Raw genomic sequence first — 19231 nt, 5'->3', positions numbered from 1 at the left:
ATGTCTCACAACACAGCCAGAAAGTAGTATCTGCCAGTAATGTTCTGCAAATTTCCATTTTATTTCATTTATTACCCATATTACACTAGCATTTAGTGTCTGCAGAATACTGGCTGCCATATATATACATTTATATATCTATATGAAAGGATAATTTGGAGACATGGGTAGAAAATATAAATAAAGACATTATTTATATTTTGCTAAGCTGCTGGATCATCCAGGAAAGGTGCTGGCCAAAGGGTTTGGGATACCATTTTAGGGGAGACATTCATCTAGGATCTGCCCATGCAGCATCTGCTCTATGTATGTGCTAATTCCTCCACTGTGAACTCCACCTATTTTTTAGCAGGTTTTTTAAAGCTGAACAGGGAGATGAGGGCACCCAGATTCCAATACATCTGGATAATACTACTGCTGTGTCCAGATGCGCTACACTGTTTTGGAAGCCCAAAGGAAGTTTAGAAAATGGGAGCGAATGGATGTGGGAAAAGGGCAGGTGGATCCTGAGTGCTTCCTTTTGACAAGTTTAGCACAAGCATGACACACATTTAACATACTGCAAAACGTGGCACCACAGAAGGATGCAGAGCACTTACAATCCAACAGGACACACACTATCTTAAGTATCACATTGTGAAAAACATGACATATTGCACAGAAAACAAACAGCAGTTCTACGAAATTTTCCCCACATGTCTCCTTTGTGCTTTTCCAGTGCAACAAATCCAGTTTTTATCCATCTGCTGGGTCATAAGAGCCCACTGACAGGCCAGATTTAAGCATAATTGACGTGGGATGTCCTGGTGCTCCTTCTGACTTACATCCTTTCATATTAATATTTTATATTAAGAAAGGAAAAAACAAAACATAGCAGAGAATAATAATTAAGGCACACATTATGGATTTAAAAGGCAATATGTATTTTTAAACACCATTGCCACCTAAAATAATTTTCAATCAACCAAATTTGATTAATAATACAAAGATCTTTCATTTCTCTTGCAATAAGACTGTACCATTTTCCTACCTTGTGAGTATATCCAGTAAAGCACTTACCTACTTTCTATTTAAGATTACTCATTTCCCATATTCTAACCTCAAATTACAAGTAAACCTCAAGGTTTATTATTATTCTGATAATTTCTCCGCTACTGAGCAGACCAGGTAGAACTTCGGCAGCGCACTTAATATCCTTTATACAAATCCACACTCAAAGTTACATTTCAGGACCAGAAAGATCAAGTTTTAATGACCCAGTGCCACTTTAAAACCAGTCCCACACTAAGCCTGTCATGGTATAACCAGCACAAAGCCCAGTCTGCTCTAAAAGATTTACTGAGACCCATTATCAGCAAAACAAGGGCAGTTCATATCAGCAAAAATGTACTTTCACTGCTGTAGTTTATGCAGTTCTGTCAGCAAATACCACAATATCCTCACAAAAACAAGGACCTTTCTGCTGGTGCTAAATGGAGATTTTTTTTTTTTAATTGAACCCTTTGCAGATCTTATCATACTGGCTTCTTGTACAGATCTAAGTTTAGTCTTTAGATGTGGTTAGTCAAATTAATTTGCATGATTATGATTGTCTGCTATTCTCCTTGCTAAAGGCTGACACTAAATAACAATGAGTGAAATAATGAGCTCATCAACTTGTTTTTAACCATACAGGGATGTGAACCAGCCTTTCCCTCAAATCCAGACCTACCTGCTCTGCAAGGGAATGAACCCTCTGCTGCTCTGAGCATCTCAGCATAAGGTGCTTATGCCTAAACTACACAACACCTTTCCATACAGCTAATGAGGAGAAGTGGGAACTTGCAGAGAGGGAATTTTTTGATTATCTGATGCCCGCCTTTGAACAATACATCTTCCTCCCCTAGAAAGGTTTACACATCTCCAAGATCTCAGGTGACTATCTGGGTTTAGGCAACTCATTTCTGATGCCTGTTTTGGAGCAAGTAAATTTCCTACAACTGAAACACACTTGCAAACAGCACCTGGAGTGATGTGGCAGACAGCACAAGGATATCCAAACTAAGCCTCATCTTTGTGCCAGCACTTTTGGATAGCACTAAGAAATAACACCATTTCTTCACCAGCTGGCAGAAAAAAAACACTTTGGTGATGTGTGTACAGGCAATGTGAATTTTCTTGGTGCCAGACCTGCATTCAACTTACTTGAGCAGGTTGCCAAGGTTGAAGAGAGCTCGGTTGTGCTGAGGGTTGAGCTGAAGGGCCCGTCTGTAGTAGTCCTTTGCCTCTACCACGTCTTTGGTCAACGTCCCCAAGTTGTTGAGAGCACTTGCATGACGAGGGTACAGCCTGGGAAAAATGAAATACCAACTTACAGATGCTCATTAATTGACAAATAAAGCTGAATTGAGTAAAAGTATCCAAAGCTGACTCTGCCACCAATGCTGTTTGGCCTTCAATAAAGGGATGAATGTCAGCTAAAAAACCCTGTTTTCCCTTCATTTGCTGCAGGTCAGATGCAATCCTGAAGACCCTTTTCAACTCCCAAACAGATTGCAAATCAAATCTTCTCCTATGGTTCCTATATACCTCCAGGGCAAAGTGGAACACTGAATAGCTTTGAAAACCTATCTTACCCTTCAAGCAACAGGCATAGTGACTAAAGCAGCCTGACTGTTTTTATTCACAATGCTTTTGCAACAAGCAAGAACTGCCTTGTCAAAAAATGTTTCCAAGGGAAATATGCTTTGATATATACAGAATCCAACACTACACCATTTAAAATTATTTGTTGGGGTTTTAAAATCTTTTTTTTTTTCACAATAAAAGTGATAATAAAGTGCAAAAGGAAACCTGAAATCAGCTGTTGAACAATGCTTTCAAGACCAAGCAAAATGATAAAAGAATCTGGAACCAGACTGCTTAACAGTATGAATTCTCTAAGCTTCTTGTAGCATTTGGTTCAGTACAGTTCTCCTTTTATCTGACCCGTTGATCTTTATATCTGCCTGTTTCAGTTACCAGATTACATATTCAGCCCAGTGCATCTCTGTTAAAATTCTCCACGAATTAAGCAGCAGGTCATAGTCCATTCAGCAGTTTAAATTCTCAAAGTTGTGCTCCTACATTAATATTTTAGTTTGTAGGTTGTGCTGGGTTGCAGTGTATTCTATCACCATCCTCATGAGCTGTTGAAATCAGGTGGGGCAGTGTTTCCTTGCCTCCTCCCCCTGGACTATCTTTCTGTTAATGGCCCATCATTGTCCTGTGCATGACTCAGAGATAACTCCCTCCGGACTATCTTCTGTTAATGAGCCTCATCAACACTTGGCCTCATGACTCATTACCCCATTGTGAGATGCTCCACCCAGAGGGAAGAACCAAGCATCCCATCGTGGATATAATCTGAGATTCTGAACACCAGAGACAACCTTTCCAATGGATTTCCAGAGGACAGGAGCTACACAGCCACCACCGGACCTTCTGAGGAAGAGCAGACCCTTTCCATTGGATCACTGCTTCGACAGAACCACATCCACCACTTCAGGAGGACTGTAGCCACCATTTTATCGGACTGCTACCGCCACCCTGACTAACAGGGTGTCAGGTTATATCCTGACTCTGTCAGTTTAACCCAGTGTTTTCTGCCTTTTTTAAAAATTTCCCTATTAAATTGTTATTCTGACTTGGTGCCTCCCACTGGTTTGTTTTCAAACTAGTACATAGGTCCTTCACCAGAAAACTCCAGATGTGGAAGCGATCCAGGACAAGATTCAAGTATCCAGGACCCTTTGTGCGGTAAGTAGGTGAGAACTGAGGGTCATTATGATAAGGAAATAAATTTCTGACAGACGCCCACAGAGGTCCCTGGTGACCAGCTGTGTGAGAAGTTCTGATGCTCTGAGGACAAGTCATCTGACAGTTCTTTGCCTTAGGTCCCTGATCATGGGAAAGTGATGTGGATAATGACATTAAAAGTAGTTGGCTATGAAAGCACAGGGTACAGCATGGGAAGGGGCATTTAAAGGAAGAAGGGATTAAGACTCTATAGTATAGCCTGACTAAAGTTTGCAACTGTTTTTAATCCAAGACTTTCCATGGTGGGTTTTTTTTTTTTCTTTGCCTGGAGTTTTTCACCATGTCAGTTCAGCCCTGGGATTTTCTGTGCTTAAGTACCATGAATAATTTAGCATTTTATACACTGCTGCAACATTTGTATCAGTCACATTTTCACTCCACAGCTCATAAATGATTTTGGCAAGGTCTTATTTGGGGGTGAAGCTGGAAACAGTCAAGGGAACTCTGGGAGAAATGGGTGTGCACCATTAAGTAAGAGAAAAGCCCCAAGTCCTTTTTCCACCTAGCAAACAAGCACTGCAAAGCCACGTATTTGAGGAGAAATTGTTCAGGGATGCAGCCATGTGTGTTTTTTAAAAAGTGGCCTGTTATAATAACAAAAGATATATATAGTGACCATCATTCATAGCAAATAAAGACTACAGAGTGCCAGCATCCCTCCCACACAGATGAGCATCCCGTCTCGCAGAGGTCACCACTTCTGCTGCAAGCCCTCAGGTGCACTGCCCAGTGTCCACACTCACCCTCGCCACCTGCATTCGCTGCTCAAGTGACTTGGGAAGAGACCCCTACCTGAACTTGTCACAGAGTAGCAAAGAGTAGGAAATCTGTAGTGAGAACTGAGTTGACATAGAAATAGCACCACTTTCCATCACTGAAGCTCCCCAGGGAGCCTGATGCATTTTGGGATGTGAGAGGCTTCCTGTGCTTGGAGAAGTACCAGCAAAAGACAAGATGATGATCAGGGTGTAGTGTGGAGTCTTGACCTTGGCCCTCAAATCCATCTGTCATCTAGTCTAAGTCTTTCCAGGGTGGGAGAAATGTGTTCCAGAGCAACAGCAGGGGAGGAAAGAAAAGGGCCAAGCTTGCTTGTTCTTCAGCACTTGGAATGCAGCTCTGTGAGACACCTTGACCAGACTCTTGAGCAAAGAACATCTCAGGGCAAATGACCAAGGGCTCGGTCTTGTTTCCCATTTTCTCCATGGGATTTTGACATCGTTTTGGACCAAGGAAAAGCTCTGGCAGTTGCATTTTTTGAGCCTTTTTTACCAGAAGGCTATGATAAAAGCATGAGCTACTTCTGTCAGTACTCACACATAAACCAGCTCTAATATTTAACATGAAGTCACTTGAGTTATGAGTGGGCAAAAGGATTTCAGACAATTCTTGAGCAAGTCAGAAACAGATTAACATTTTACAGCCCTAAACATGATGGTTTTTCTCTCAAATTTTCAGAAATTAATTCTGTTCTTGGCCTTTAGTGCTCCTATGGCATTTTAGGCCCAGGAGATTTGCTTGCACCAATTTGGAGTGAATGAAAACTCAAGATGAAAGAAGGGAACTGATTTCACCTTTAAAGTGCACAGTTCTGACCAGCAGCTCCATAAATACACTTCCGAGCTCAGTGCTAAAACCTCTCAACAGCAAATCACAGCAAGTCTCCCTTGTATCCTGGGCTCTATTTCTTGTCTTTTACATTTATTCATTACATCTTGTTGCCCTTTCCAAGAAACGTAAGTGAAAACCCAGAACCTCAGCAAGCACAAATTGTCTGCTTAAACCCGCTTAGCATCTGGCCTGAAGAACTTAGGCCATCTACAATTTTACATATCTGAACAAAAGTTAAGAGAAATTCTGACCCCAGTGAGCTAAGGCAGTGGCATTGGGCTTTGCCGCTAGGGTTCAGCTCTTTTATTTCTCTCCAAATATTTCATTTGGAATATTGCTTTATTATGGTGGTAGAGCAGGCTGCCACTCAACTGAGTTCAGCAGAACAACCAAGCCTAAGAGAGAATCACCTCTGGTAAAGTTACCAGAGCCAGAGTCTGAGCCCATGACCATCCATGCCATTACAGAATCACTGAACGACAGAATGTTTTGGGATGTAAAGGACCTTAAAGACCATCTTTTCCAATTCCCATCCACTATGGGCAGGGACACCTTTCACTAGACCAGGTTTTTCAAAGCCCCATCCAACCTGGCCTTGGACACTTCCAGGAATGGGGCATCCACAGCTTCTATGAACAATGTGTTCCAGTGCCTCAACATTCTCACAGTAAAGAATTTCTTCCTAATATTCCATCCAAACTTGCCCTCTTTCAGTTTATGCTGCTTTCACACCACCCTCAAATCGTTCCCAAGAATGGTCCAGGCCTGAGCCCACGTCAGAGTTTGGTCCCAAAAGCCAAGGTGGACTTGGCCACTGTCTCTCAGAGATATAAACATTCACTGAATACTTCCACGTCAATTTATGCCAGTTGACCTCCAGGCTAGAGAATGTGGACCAGATCATTTTTTTATTCATTAACATGGATGTTGAATAAAGGACTAGCAGCCCCATTTAAACTATCCTCTGTTCAGGCACACCCACTTCTGTAAATAACAGCTCCCTGGGAATAAAAACAGAGCACAACAAAGTCTTGTGGCAGGATTTACGCAGGAGCATAAACCTTGACCACAAGTTACCAACTGAACCAACATTTACTCAAGAACTTGCTTTTGCTGTAGGTGGCTTGTTGTAATGGAGGGAGACACATGTACTTCTCCCATTTTGAAGTTATCAGGAGGTTTGTGATGTTTATCAAGACTTCTGGAATTGGTCTCAATGAATCCTAATATTCAGCATTAGCTTATTTTGATCATAAGCTCTCTAATGCAAACATTGTCTCTTCTCCATTCTTCATTGATACGAAGAATGTGTTTATTTCTTAGAAGGGTTAGAAACACATTACCAGGACAAGGAGGTCTCCAATTAACCTGGAGTCTCTTCATGCCACAATAACGACAATACTCAGAATCCAGACTTTGTTTTATAAACCATCACTCTGAGGACACTGAGATGCAGGAGATCAATTATTAGAACATATCTAGCTTGTTTTGCAGCTTCTCTTACGAAACAAAGCTTTCTACGTGGACATATATAGAGCTGTATTTTCCTTGCCACCACCACTGATAATGGTAACAGTCTGCAGGCAATACCCTTCTTGCTATGCATCTGATTAGGCAGAAATTCCTCTAGGCTTCACCTAATCAAATGCAAGTGCTGCATTATTTATGAAACAAAGCTGAATTTCATTAAACTTATTCTACAAGTAGCAGTTCATGTAAAAAATCAGTTTATCCTTTCCTTTAGAAATCAGAATAATTTTCTTTAAAATCTACATTCAAGGATAATTATAATAGAAGTCTTGGAATAGCAAAATTATGGGAAAGCAACCCATGAAAGTACATTTTAAAGCAGACTGAGATTTCATTTCTTAAGAGAAGACAAGTGGGATGTTTCCTTGTTGCAGAATGAATAATTCAAACGGTTCCTCCAATGCTGTATCTGCAATTGTCAGAATAAATTTCAGCAGCCTTCCCTTTAACTATTACAGGTATAGACTGCACAAGAACTCCTGTTAGTAATTATCCCCACTTCTTTTAGGTTAGCAAAATTCCCTCTAATACCACTGAACAAAAGCCCTATTGACTTGCACAGTCAAGAGATTTCCAGTTTCCCAAGACGATACCAGGTATAAAACAGATACAGTCATCAAAATGCTGATGACCATTTATTCTGCTTTTTCATTTAATGCCACTATTATCTGAAATGGTAGGGGTATTTAAAAAAAAATTTGAAGGGCTTTGTTTGGCTCCTATCTGAATTACAAGACAATTACAGAAAGAAGAGAAAGGGAGGAAATTTGTTGTCATGACTGCAACCTATGATCCTCTAAGAATTTTAATTCTTTTAATTCAGATCGAGAGAGACCACTTAAACAACTGGCAAGCTCTGCTCACAGTCCTGCCTTTAAACATCCCCTGGTTTGGTGCCAGGGGTATTCAGGGGAGGAAGGCATTAGTGCGACAACTACCCAGCATTATGTGGGTTTTGCACAGGCATTGCTGTGTGGGTAGCAAGCAGAAGGGGATGGGGCCAGACCAACATGCAATTAGCCTGGAAAACTACCATGGACAGCATGGAAAAGGCTGTAATGTCATCTTTCAGGGGTCTGGGCAGCCCCCCACAGGCACTGCATGATAGAAGAGGTTACTGAAAGCAGCCCAGAGACACTTCTCAGAACTGGGACAGTCCTGAGATGTCACATGAGGGTGACTCTTCCTGATGCTCCAGCCCAGTGACCAGCCCTTCACCACTCTCCAAGGGCTGACAAAAAGCCTGTTGAAAGCACGCTCCCAGTGACTTATGAGTTCTTATAACCATTATAAAACTCGTAAGCAACCCCGATCATCATTAACCCAGCAGCCATGACATGGCAGCAGCAGAAAGAAAAATCTGCCTGCATCATCTCCATAATATTCAAAGGAGCTCCAAGCATACTATTTTCTTCTATAAATAAATAATAAAATAATAAATGAAAAATAATTTAAAAATAAATGATTCAGTTGGGGAGATCTAGTGTGCCTGTTTTTTGTTAATGCATCTTTTGATTAAATAATGCATTTAAACTCAGCACTCACAGGGACCCCGCCACCTTTGAGGCAGCTGTGATAACTCAGCCCCCTGTGCTGCCCTGACAAAACAGGCTGTGTCACCTCTCTGTGGCAAGAGGAGAGCTTGAAGAGCCCTGGGTCAGACCTCTCACCACTCCTCCTCCATACAACAGGACACTTCCCTGACAGCCACTCTTGGCTCTCCTGATGCCTGTCCGACCCTACCACAAAGCTCAGCATCCATGGGGCTCCCTGCAGCCACATTAGGCACATGGACTCAGGCCTTAATTACCCAGGCCCAATTACTTGCTGGCAGGATGGCAACTTGCTTTTAAGGCACGTTTTGCCCCATTCCAATATATACTGTAATTATTGGCATTGTTTTGCCAACGAAAGTAAGAATGTTATATGAATAATGTTTCCATCTGTGCCAAGTTTTAATACTGCCCATTTTGTATTTACTCCAGTATACCATTTCAAGCCAATTTTCCAATTTTAATATTACATCACACTCATTTTCATGTATTTATGTGAGTTCTCAGTAAAGCTCTATGTCAGGCTGAATTAAAGCACGATTTGATGTAATTCCGAGACCAGTCATCCTTTGGGGAACAATCCTGCACTGGCAACAATTCAGGTCATGGCCTCATGACAGTGTGGCACCTTGTTCCAAGAGCGGCTCTACATGATGTGTAGGTCATGAAGGCAGATCCTATGTCTTCCTCAAAAAGGTTTTCAACTTGCAACATTTGAATTTCTTTCATAGAAGGAGAGGTGATCCTGCAATATCAAGCAGCAGCTGGCTGTCTCTTGAAGAGTTCTAGTAGTTGCATCAATATTTCCTCAAAGGTAACACCCTTCAGCTTGGCAGAAGGTTGTGGCAGGCTGGGGTTTTTGTATTTAAAAAAGCACCTAGAAATCCTGCTGAAAGTCAGGCAAGTGAGAGATCTAATGCTTTTAGGTTCCTTTGAAAGCCTCAGGCATAATCTTCTTCGGTGAAAGCGTGACAAAGCAGCAAGATTCCTGGCTGTACACAGCACAGCCTGGAGCTGGGTATTACATCACACCCTTTTCCATGCACTCAGCTGCAAGGGGGTCCTGACACAACACCAGGAGTAAGACAGGGAGTGATCCCATCCCAGTCTGGTGCTGGGGGCTCAAAGAGCATCCCTGAGCAGTGCTGTGGGTCCCATGAGGATCCTCATTGCTGTTACATGGGCCAGCTCAGCTCCTGAGGGAGGTCCTGCTCACAAGTCAGCGCGGGGTCATGCCTGATCAGCAGCGTCTACAGCAGGATCTTGATCTAACCTGGGATCTCCAGAGGCTGACTGGGTATAAATAGCGAGTGCTGAATCACAGCCAGGGATCAGTGGAAGGAAGTAAGGTCCTGGTTTTATGGCTTCTCCCCCTGCCCATCAGCCCAGCAGGCAGGAACAGCAGCCCACAGGCGCCCTGCCACCAGCAAACCCTCTCAGCAGGGTGAGCCTCCAAGGCTGAAGGGCAGAGCACCCTGATATTGAGGGAAACCTCTCCAGGACAGAAATGCCAAAAAAAAAAAAAAACCAAACAAACCAGAGACTCTCAGTAGATTTAATCTGTAAATTGACAAAAACCTCGTTAATTCTTTGAGCTTGACATCCATTAAGGAAAAATACCCCCAACCCACAACAATATCTGAAAGCTTGCCATTCAAATAACCAATCTGTAGCACACTAAACAATATTACAATTTATAAATTTTCATTACATTTTCAAACTTGGGCAGGCATAGAAGCCTGAGAGTTAGAGCTGAGTCAAACAAAGTTTAAGTCAAACAATATCACAGCAAAATATAAATAAATAAAATCCTTCCTGCTAAACTTGCATGTTCCCTGAAGTGTGGAGGCAACATGAGGTTATCAAATGGCGCTGTCTGCTTATTCTCTCACATAAAGAATTTATGCAGGATCCACGTAAGTCTTGAAAATCCCAGAAACCTCAACACTCCCAAAGCCCAGCAAAGGACTAATAATTCACAACATGCCTGACTTATAGACAGTGTGAACAATGCAGGCACCTCCACAGAGCCCAAAGAATCTTGAGGGACCCCACAGCAAACAAGAGACCATCAGGTGAGCCCTTCAATCAAACGTGACATGAGGGGATAAAATACCAACATACTCTCACCGAAGCAGATGGGGGTGAAATCACACCTGCCATCTCCCGAGGCTCCCAGGTGCCAGGGGAAGCTGTACAGCCCCATACTGTACAGTTTTCATAAAAACAAGGACAGCAGGCTAAGAAAAAAGCAGTGGCTGTGGGAATGAGTAACTAACCCTTGCATTTGAGGTTATCACTAGCCAGAAGTGAAAGGTAGACTTAAACATGTGCAAAATACAGCCGTAAGTTTCTCTCTGCATAACCCACATAAAAATCAAAATAGATGCCTTGTCCTAATAAGAAAACACCCTTTCATCAGAAAAGCATTTTTCTTTCCCCATATTATCAGTCCCCAATACATAAGTAGGCAGAGCTTTGATGCAGTATCAGAGAAAGGCTATGGAGTTGTCATCCTCAGAGCTGATGGGGGCTTTTCCCTAAGAAGATGTATTTGAAAAGCCAGCAAGTCCCTGAAGGGCAGCATTGAAGGACCTGTACCCACAACAGACACCATGGTATAGGAAGGGACCCCACCTGTAACCACCAGTGTCCAGGGCTGAGTTACACATCCATCTGTCCATCCCAGCAGGCACACCCAGCTTCTACAGCTCTAAATGCACACATACTGTCTCTGCATTGGGGCTCATGGTTGCACTTAATACCAGTTCAGTTTTTAAGTAAATAAAAGCCTGTGCCTTGATTGATTGTTATTTTATCACTAAAAAGCAGAAAAACTGAGCAGAGGGGTAACAGCCCTCAAAACAGGCAGGGATTAGAACTTTATATAGAGAACAGGTTCAAAAATAAATCACACTGGCTGAAGTAATTTGGCCACCATCCCATGCAATGTGTTGTAAAGGCCATGAAGTCTCTGATTCGAATTATCAAGCAGCCCTTTCAGCCATCAATTACCTTTAAAATACTCAACAATTCCATCCAGCTTCAGGACAGCCACCACACACCTACACAATACTCCTTAAGCCTATTGTCAAAGCTCAAATCAGACCACCACACAAAGTTACTCCCAACCACTTGGACATGATCCACCTCCAGCCCGTAACATCCACTATTGCAGAGTATTACATGAAATCTCTATGAAGATGTTCCAGGCTTGATCCAAGGGCCTGATCTAAGTAATATCAGAATGTCAGAAGGGCACTCACGGTTTCGGGAGCAAATGCAGCCACGGCAGCCACAGCAAAGCAGCACTGCACATTTTTTACTCACTAAAAACAGGCTAACAAATGGTGCTCATATTTTAATTCTTCCCAGAAATAAATCACAGATGGTATCCAAGGCCACCTGCAGTCCATGCTGAGAGGCATTTTCAAGGCAAATACACTGACACACACACATAAAGGGCTGGAAGAATACAATTTTTTTACTGCATGGAGAGTGCAATTTAACTGAATTTAAACAACCCCAGATACCGATGATTTAAGATATATAAAACCCCAGCAGGAAGGTGTGTGAGAAAGCTTAAGAAGAAACCCGAGTCTCCCTTACAGCATTAGGGCTTTATTTCTAAAATGTACTGAGTTGAAAGAACAGCCTTGCTTTTTTTCTTTTCTACCCATTTTCATGATGCTATGAACCAATTTTGTTCCCTCAAATGAGGGATACGAACAAGCTACTTACACTGTTTTCCCTTCTCCATCTAGCCTGTGTTTGAGTACTAAGGATACATAACCACGATTTCATGACCCTTACTGATGCCCCAAACCAGCATTCCCAGTTCCCACGCTGTAAGCAATGGCCTAAGATGTATTATTTGCAAGCTCCTCTGCAAGAGCTAGACCACACAAATTGCAGCACCACGTGTTTTCATACTGGTTTCTCTGCCTCCTGGCCCACTCTCTCCTCTCTCTGAAGGCTGAACAGCAGAACAGCTCCCTGAACTGCAAAGAAAGGCAGGCCAAGAGTTCTTACTTGCTGTCCAGAGGCTCCCTCCTCCAGAAGACGCCACAAGGGGGAATGAAGGTTTCTGCGTGGCAGGCTGATCCCCTTCCCGCTCTGTTTGGTCAGCAGCATTTGGCAGGGAAAGCCTAAGGGGAGTTTGTGGCTAGGAACCTGCTGATGGACATGTACACACACAGAGGTAACGCTGCAGAAATGTGTGCATTCTCAGGTACACACACCAGTGCATTTATGTACATAAATTCACAGGATCACACTACATGAGGTGGATGCCTCCTGCAGGACTCTGTGCTGTCAGGCATGTTTTAACATCCAGAAGGCAAACATGAATTTTTAGATGTTGACCTTTTTTCAGACACAGAAATGTTGCTTGGATAGCCCAGAACTATTATTAGTGTGTTTGTCCACCCAAGGATTTATTTAGTGTGTTTATCCAGCCAGGAACCCAGCAACCTCCTTCAGCCCCACCCACTGATGCTCACATCGATCTGCCCTCCATGGGAAACACTGCCCTGGCAACAAACATGGAGAGGGATGGTAAGACAGAACTGCTTTGGGAATTAAAATGTTGAATGAGCGCAACTGTAGGAGGGAAGACAAATTATTTTTCTTCCCTCCACTGTTAAAAGGAGATTGATTTAATTGATAACAAATGTTCACCGAATGGGTTTTAAGGCTCAGGCGTTCTTCTCTCTCTGCACGTCAGCCCATGTGCTTTCCTGAGGAGCAATAAAACAGTCTCAACAGTAACATCAAGCACACAAGGCTGGGGAGAAGCAGGACGAAAGCTTGGTAACTATCAACAACAGCAAAAACATCTTCATTAGCACATCAGAGTTGTTCTTCATATTTGAGTGAGGTTGCACCACCTCATATTCTCACTCACAAATGGGAGACAAGTGGTGAGATACATTTCAGGTAAGATCAGCACTGTTTGATCTCCAGGAGCAGAGGTTCTCCAGAATTCCTAACAACAGCCACAAACCTGCAGCAGAAGCAGCAAGAATGTTAAGGCCATCTTTCAGAATAGTCGTGGTCAATTCACATCTCAGGTGGAGTATTTCCAGCCTTTACTTTCTGCAGGAAAAAACCCCAAAAAAACCCCAGGATCTCCTGGGGTCACTACCATATGTCAGGCAAACCAGTGAAGCAGTCTAATCCAGCGGTGTGTTTTTCTTGTTTTACTGCAGGTAAGATGAAAGGTTTATAACCCACTCGACAATTGCTGAATGCCAGCTGTTTGTCGGGCCTGTTTTACGGGTAACTCATCTGGCATCTCTGAAGGGCTCCATTTCCATTCCCCTTTTACAAACTACATATAGGAAGAGCTTTTCCTACATACAAAGAATTTTTGTTCTTTTCATTCTCTCCATCTCCAATTCCAACGTCATCCTCCATTTGCGCACCTCATTTCAGTTTTCACTTCTTGGAGAGCATAATTAGATTGCACTGATTACCCAAGCCTGGCTAGGTCAGGGTGTTGTGTCACTGGCCTCTGGGCTGGGCTGAGGAATGAGTTATCTGATGGGCCACCTGCAATGGCACCAACAGGTGGTTGTTGGGGCTGATTGCCAAGTTTGCCTTGGAAACCTCCCCTGCAGTTTCACTGTCAGAGAAAACACATTACACTCCTCCAGCACTTTTGTGCCCTGAAGCCAACAGAGGTGCACCAACATTTGCCAGCAGGGAATCCCACCTGTGTCTGAAAGCAGGAAAGGGAGCAGTTAAAGCATTGGGGATCACTTTTCCAGGATTTAGTACCAATTGCTAGGATTTCACTAGGTGACTTGTGTGCACTTCAACATCTTTTCCCACAGCTACAACTTCACAGGAACAATGTGTTGCTTTGCCAAGCAGACCCATGGCAGCCAGCACTTCTGGCAGAGCAGGAGCGCGTGGAAGTGCATCCTTACATTGGTGGAGTTGGTGGAACAGCAATTGCTCGCAGTTCAAGCAGCACAGTGCAGACTGACAACATCACTTTTGTTTACTGAACAATTAAACTCATTCACCAGAGATCAAGCAGACCTGCACTGTCATTTGGCACAAAGCTGGAATAGTGGATGAGCCATCACACACTGAGGCACTGCAGCTCTCCCTTTCCTGTCTCCCAGGAGCTCCCAGGCAGCAAGCCGTGTCCTTATCGACTCCATTTCCTTATTAATTCCCTATTGATCTGCTCACTGAGCACTAGGCAGAAATAATATTTTTATCTTCTGTACTCTTGGCTGTGCTGCCATTGGATTGTGAAGCCTCCTGAGTAGCTTGGGTTTTCTGTAACATGGGGAGGGATGGATCCACCCACACTTGCTGGGAGATCAGGCACTCAGTGAGGGGTACCTGTGGGAAATCATGAAAGCTTGTTGTGTGAATACCTCAGCTGCTGGTCTGCCTACTCCCTGTTATGGAAATTTACAGTGATAATTCATCTTTCCAGGTCAAGCCAGTGGCCAAAAATATCCTGAACCATCAAAATCTGCTCAGGATGTTACAGCTACTACCTCCTTCTCTCTAATTGTGGAGATTGGTCTACAATCAGAGCAGTCTGTGAGGAGCTGGTGTCTGTAAGGATGGATAAACAGCTGGTTTTTGTGATACCTGTGTAGGGTCTGCCACTGTATCTGCCTGAGGCTGCCTGTCCCACACCCAGCAGCTTCTCCACTGCTTCAACACAGCCATCAAATGTAGGCACTCAGCAGCGGCTGCAGGGCCCCCACACAGCCCCTGGCACTGCGGAAAGGGTCTGTCTGTCTGAAGGGAAAACACAGACATTACAGAATGTACTCCTCAACAAGAGAACACACTACACTTTTTACTTACACTGTTCTATTGCTTATTACACAGACCCCAAATAATTTCCTTGTAACAGAGGTGGGAAGAAGTAAAAATAAGGAAAATATAAGCGCAGAGAATACAATGTGATGGGAACAAGTAGTGCAGCTTCCTAGGGATGGAGACTTCCAACTCCTGGCCTGCACCTTTGGGTCAGAAAGAGAATGTGCAAGGCGAGTTTCACTTTTCCAAACTGCCAGTTAATCCTGAAATTACTGAAGCAAGTGGGCACTAGTACCAGTGCCATGAGACACCAAGCACCTAGAGAAGAGCACAGTTGGTTCTGTGGGGCTCCAAGCCCCAACAAGGCTTCAGATGCTCTATAAACAACACCATCAGTATAAACAGTGCTATGTAATACAGCTGAGAAAATGTTTGCAACCAGTTCTTAAAACAGACTCTTTCATAATTGAAATACTGCAGAGCAGAAAACAGCATTATAATTACAATAAATGCGTGCTGCTGAGTTAGAGAAGATCTTTTGTCTGCAAATCCCATTTACACAAGCAGAGGCAATGCTGGTAGGAGCAGTTACATTACTCTGTGCACTCCACCTCAGGGCTTGGATAATTTTTGTCAGTCCCTCTTCTTTTTAACTTGCAATGGGCTTTTCTAGTAAATTGGAGAAATTTCAGAGACTAGATACAGGAACAACTGGAGGACTGCAAAACCTTGTAATGCTGAAAAAACCAGCACCTATCAAGCAGCAGGTTAAGGCAGGAGTTGATCACTCTATGGAAAATGGACTTTTGGTAATGGGATCTTCAGTGTGGCATTAAAAGGTGTAAACAAATTCAATGACTGGAAGCTGGTGTTAAACAAATCAGTCTAAAAATAAGGGAGGACATTTTCAGCAGCCAATGTAATTAACCTTCAGTACAGTTTACTGGTGGTTGTGCTAGATTTTCCATTGCTGGAAACATAGGAGGTTTTTCTAAATGACTTCCTAAATGCCCAGCATGGTCAAACAGAACAGGATGTTGCTCAAAAAAGCTAAAAATCACCTTCACCCAGGTTCAGTCCCTCCTCAGTGACAATGAACTCCTGTCCTCACAGGTCAACCTGGGTGTGTTAGGAGCCCTTGGAGAGCTTTTATCATAACCCTTCAGCTGGCCAAAAGACAAAACATACATGTAATTTCTGGAGTTTTCTGTCACAACACATGTCAGGAAAGAACATTTCTTCCACCTCCTGACATGCCCTATGGAGCTGAGCTCTGCCCTTGCTGTCCATCAGAGCCACTCTTCACCTTGTCTGTCCTTCCCAAACATGCTTCTACTCCTGAAAACACTATCTGCACGCTCCGCGCTTGCTTTCCCTTGCCACCATGCCATCCCCCCAGCCCTGTTCCTTGCATTCATTTCCCAGAGGGGCTTTCTTCCAAGTCCCAAGGACCAGAGGGGAGAGGTTTGGGGAACTGGGGTGACCTGTTTGGTGCACTGAGCACTGCCTGGGGAGCAGCTGAGCTGTGTGAACAGCACTGGCAGGAGCAGCAAGTGGAGGAAGCTGCTCACAGGGAGTGACCCCATCTGTGTGTGAAGGAAGGGTCTTTCACACATACCACAGGACATGTCCTGTATCACAGCCCAGCCCTGGGGCCTGGTTTACCGCTCATCTATAGGCAAGGCAATTCATCCTCCTGCTTCGGCTTCCCCCTGTACAGAACCTCAGCAATGATATTTGCCCTGCTACTGCAAAGGAGCATTTTCAGGATCAATTAATTTAGCATTCATGCAAAGCTCTGTGGACAGAAGCCTCAATACAAGCAGTAAGTACCATTATTGTTACTGCACTTCAGATGGCTACCGCACTGACATTTTCCAGGCATGCACCATTAACAATTTACTAAGATAAATGGCCCAGGAACCTGAAAACGCATTTAGGACAACTACCTCCTGCTTACCAGCATACATTCAGCTGTGTAAATGACACCTCATCGCTCAACGTGTAGCTATGGCAACATTTCTATCTCATATACTGAAGTGCACACACACACACACACACACATGTGGAGCTGGAGGGAAGCCAGGCTACCTCTTTTCATGACACACAAACACGGAGCCAGGGAACTTTCCCAGGCTCTGAAAGCCAAGCTGCTCCCAGGAGCCAGGGATGAGGAGCAGCCAACTTGCCCCATGCCTGTCAGGAAGGAGATGGGTTAACAGCATGAGCCCCACCAGGTCCCCAAGGGACTTACTTGAGAGCAGTTTTGTAGTGGTAGATTGCTTCAATGTTACGGCCCTGGTCTTTCAGAAAATTGGCATAGTTGTAGTGCACCTTGGCGTTGTGGGGCAGGGTCTTCACTCCTGAGCTGTAAAGAGGAACAGAAGCAGGACACAATTAGCAGCCAGGTTACCCCATCTTCCCCTAGGTCCACCTTCTTCTCGCACTCCCTTCTCCTGAAAAGCTTGCTCGTAATTCGAGCACCTCGTCATCTCCTGTGCATTTGTGCCAACACAACTCATGTTCTAACTCCGAGCTTGTCCTATGTGCCAAGTGCCCCGGGCAGACATAAATGTGCGGCAGCAATTCAACTCATCCTGGTCACTGTCACCGCAGGCACTTCCAGCACCAACACTGCAACACTCCTGGTGGCCAGATGCTATTGTATTTCAGAATCTGAATTACTAAATTGAAAGACCAAAACCAAAATGGCTAATATTTAGAGGGAAAGCATGTAGTACTTTCTAAAAACTGAATCCCTGCTTAAACTTGAGTGTCATGAAGCACCTTATGAAAATCTCGATTTAAACCTGGCACTGCAGATACCAGAAAGAGGGTATCTTTTCCATGTGCATCAGCACTAGATGGGATGCCTGGCATACTCCAAGTACCAGCACATGTGCACTGCTTAAGGCTGAGCAGAGTATGGCCAGGATGTGAGGGCTAATGGGACTCTAACCCTTAGGTGGCAAAATAACGCTCTGGCATTATGAAACACGACTGAGGATATCTGGCTGCACAGCCACCCCACCCCTCCCCTTCGTCTCCCCTGCTACGTGTAGACTGAACTCAACATTTGGAATTAATAATGAGGGCACAAAGCAAGCATATGCCTATTTGCTTAATTGAGAGCACAGAAAGCAAGGTACACCTTGCACAGCCAGAAGAAATGCTGTTTCAAGGTTAAAGAGAGAAAGAAATCACAGGAGCACGTACACCATGGAAATATTTCCCTGCAAGGATCCAGAGAAGTCAGCATTCTGTTTAATGGGGGAATTCTTTCCAGCACATAAATAGGGGCTCTCTGAGGTAACGGGAAATAAGGATGGATGAATCTGTTCGCGGAAAAGCAGACAAAGTCCTGTTTCTTGCTCACAAGCAGATTCCTGCCAGCTGCTCTCTTTTCTACTCCCAGCATCTCTAACCCTGCTACCTCAGGTAGGAAAACCAAGGATTAGAGAATTCCCAAGTCTTGTTGCCTTGCCTTGTCTGTCTCTCCTGCTTAACTTTGGTGAGCATGGAAGTTAATCATAATGAGACAGGCTCACACACAGCCCCTGCAGTGGGGTGCACATTCTCTTGCATGGGAAGAATGCACCCAGAGCTGCAAAAACCCTTTGAGGGGGATTTCATTGCAAAACAGCACTGAGGAATTGCAGCGGCAAATGTGGTATCCTTTTGGTTATCTGCAGCCAGTGGCATCCAGCATCGCTGACACCTACTTGTGAGAGCTTCCAAAGCTTCACCCACAACTGCCTTGCACAGTTCAGCTCAACAGAGCCACGGTTTGCCTACTAAGATTAAAAGTACACCTTGCATTTGGCTTCCTAATCATCAGGTATTTCCAAATTACTTACTGGGAGCACTACAGGAATAAGACATTTTGTGACTAATCGCTGAATTAAATC

The 19231-nt window shown here is 43.9% G+C and overlaps 1 protein-coding gene across 1 annotated transcript in view; it reads right to left on the bottom strand.

The window, feature by feature from the left end:
- The window catches only part of TMTC1 (transmembrane O-mannosyltransferase targeting cadherins 1), a 138594-nt gene that overhangs the window by 21372 nt on the left and 97991 nt on the right, over positions 1 to 19231 (bottom strand). The window contains exons 11-12 of the mRNA XM_048300927.1: positions 17578 to 17691; positions 2185 to 2328 (exon numbers count right to left, since the gene is read on the bottom strand). Coding sequence (XP_048156884.1) covers positions 2185 to 2328; positions 17578 to 17691 — 258 coding nt within the window. The remainder of the gene's footprint in view (positions 1 to 2184; positions 2329 to 17577; positions 17692 to 19231) is intronic.

The sequence above is a fragment of the Corvus hawaiiensis genome, chromosome 4 (genome assembly GCF_020740725.1).
Source record: "Corvus hawaiiensis isolate bCorHaw1 chromosome 4, bCorHaw1.pri.cur, whole genome shotgun sequence".
Lineage (NCBI taxonomy): Eukaryota > Metazoa > Chordata > Aves > Passeriformes > Corvidae > Corvus > Corvus hawaiiensis.
Note: the sequence above shows the minus strand (reverse complement) of the source record. Positions and strands in the feature narration are given on the sequence as shown.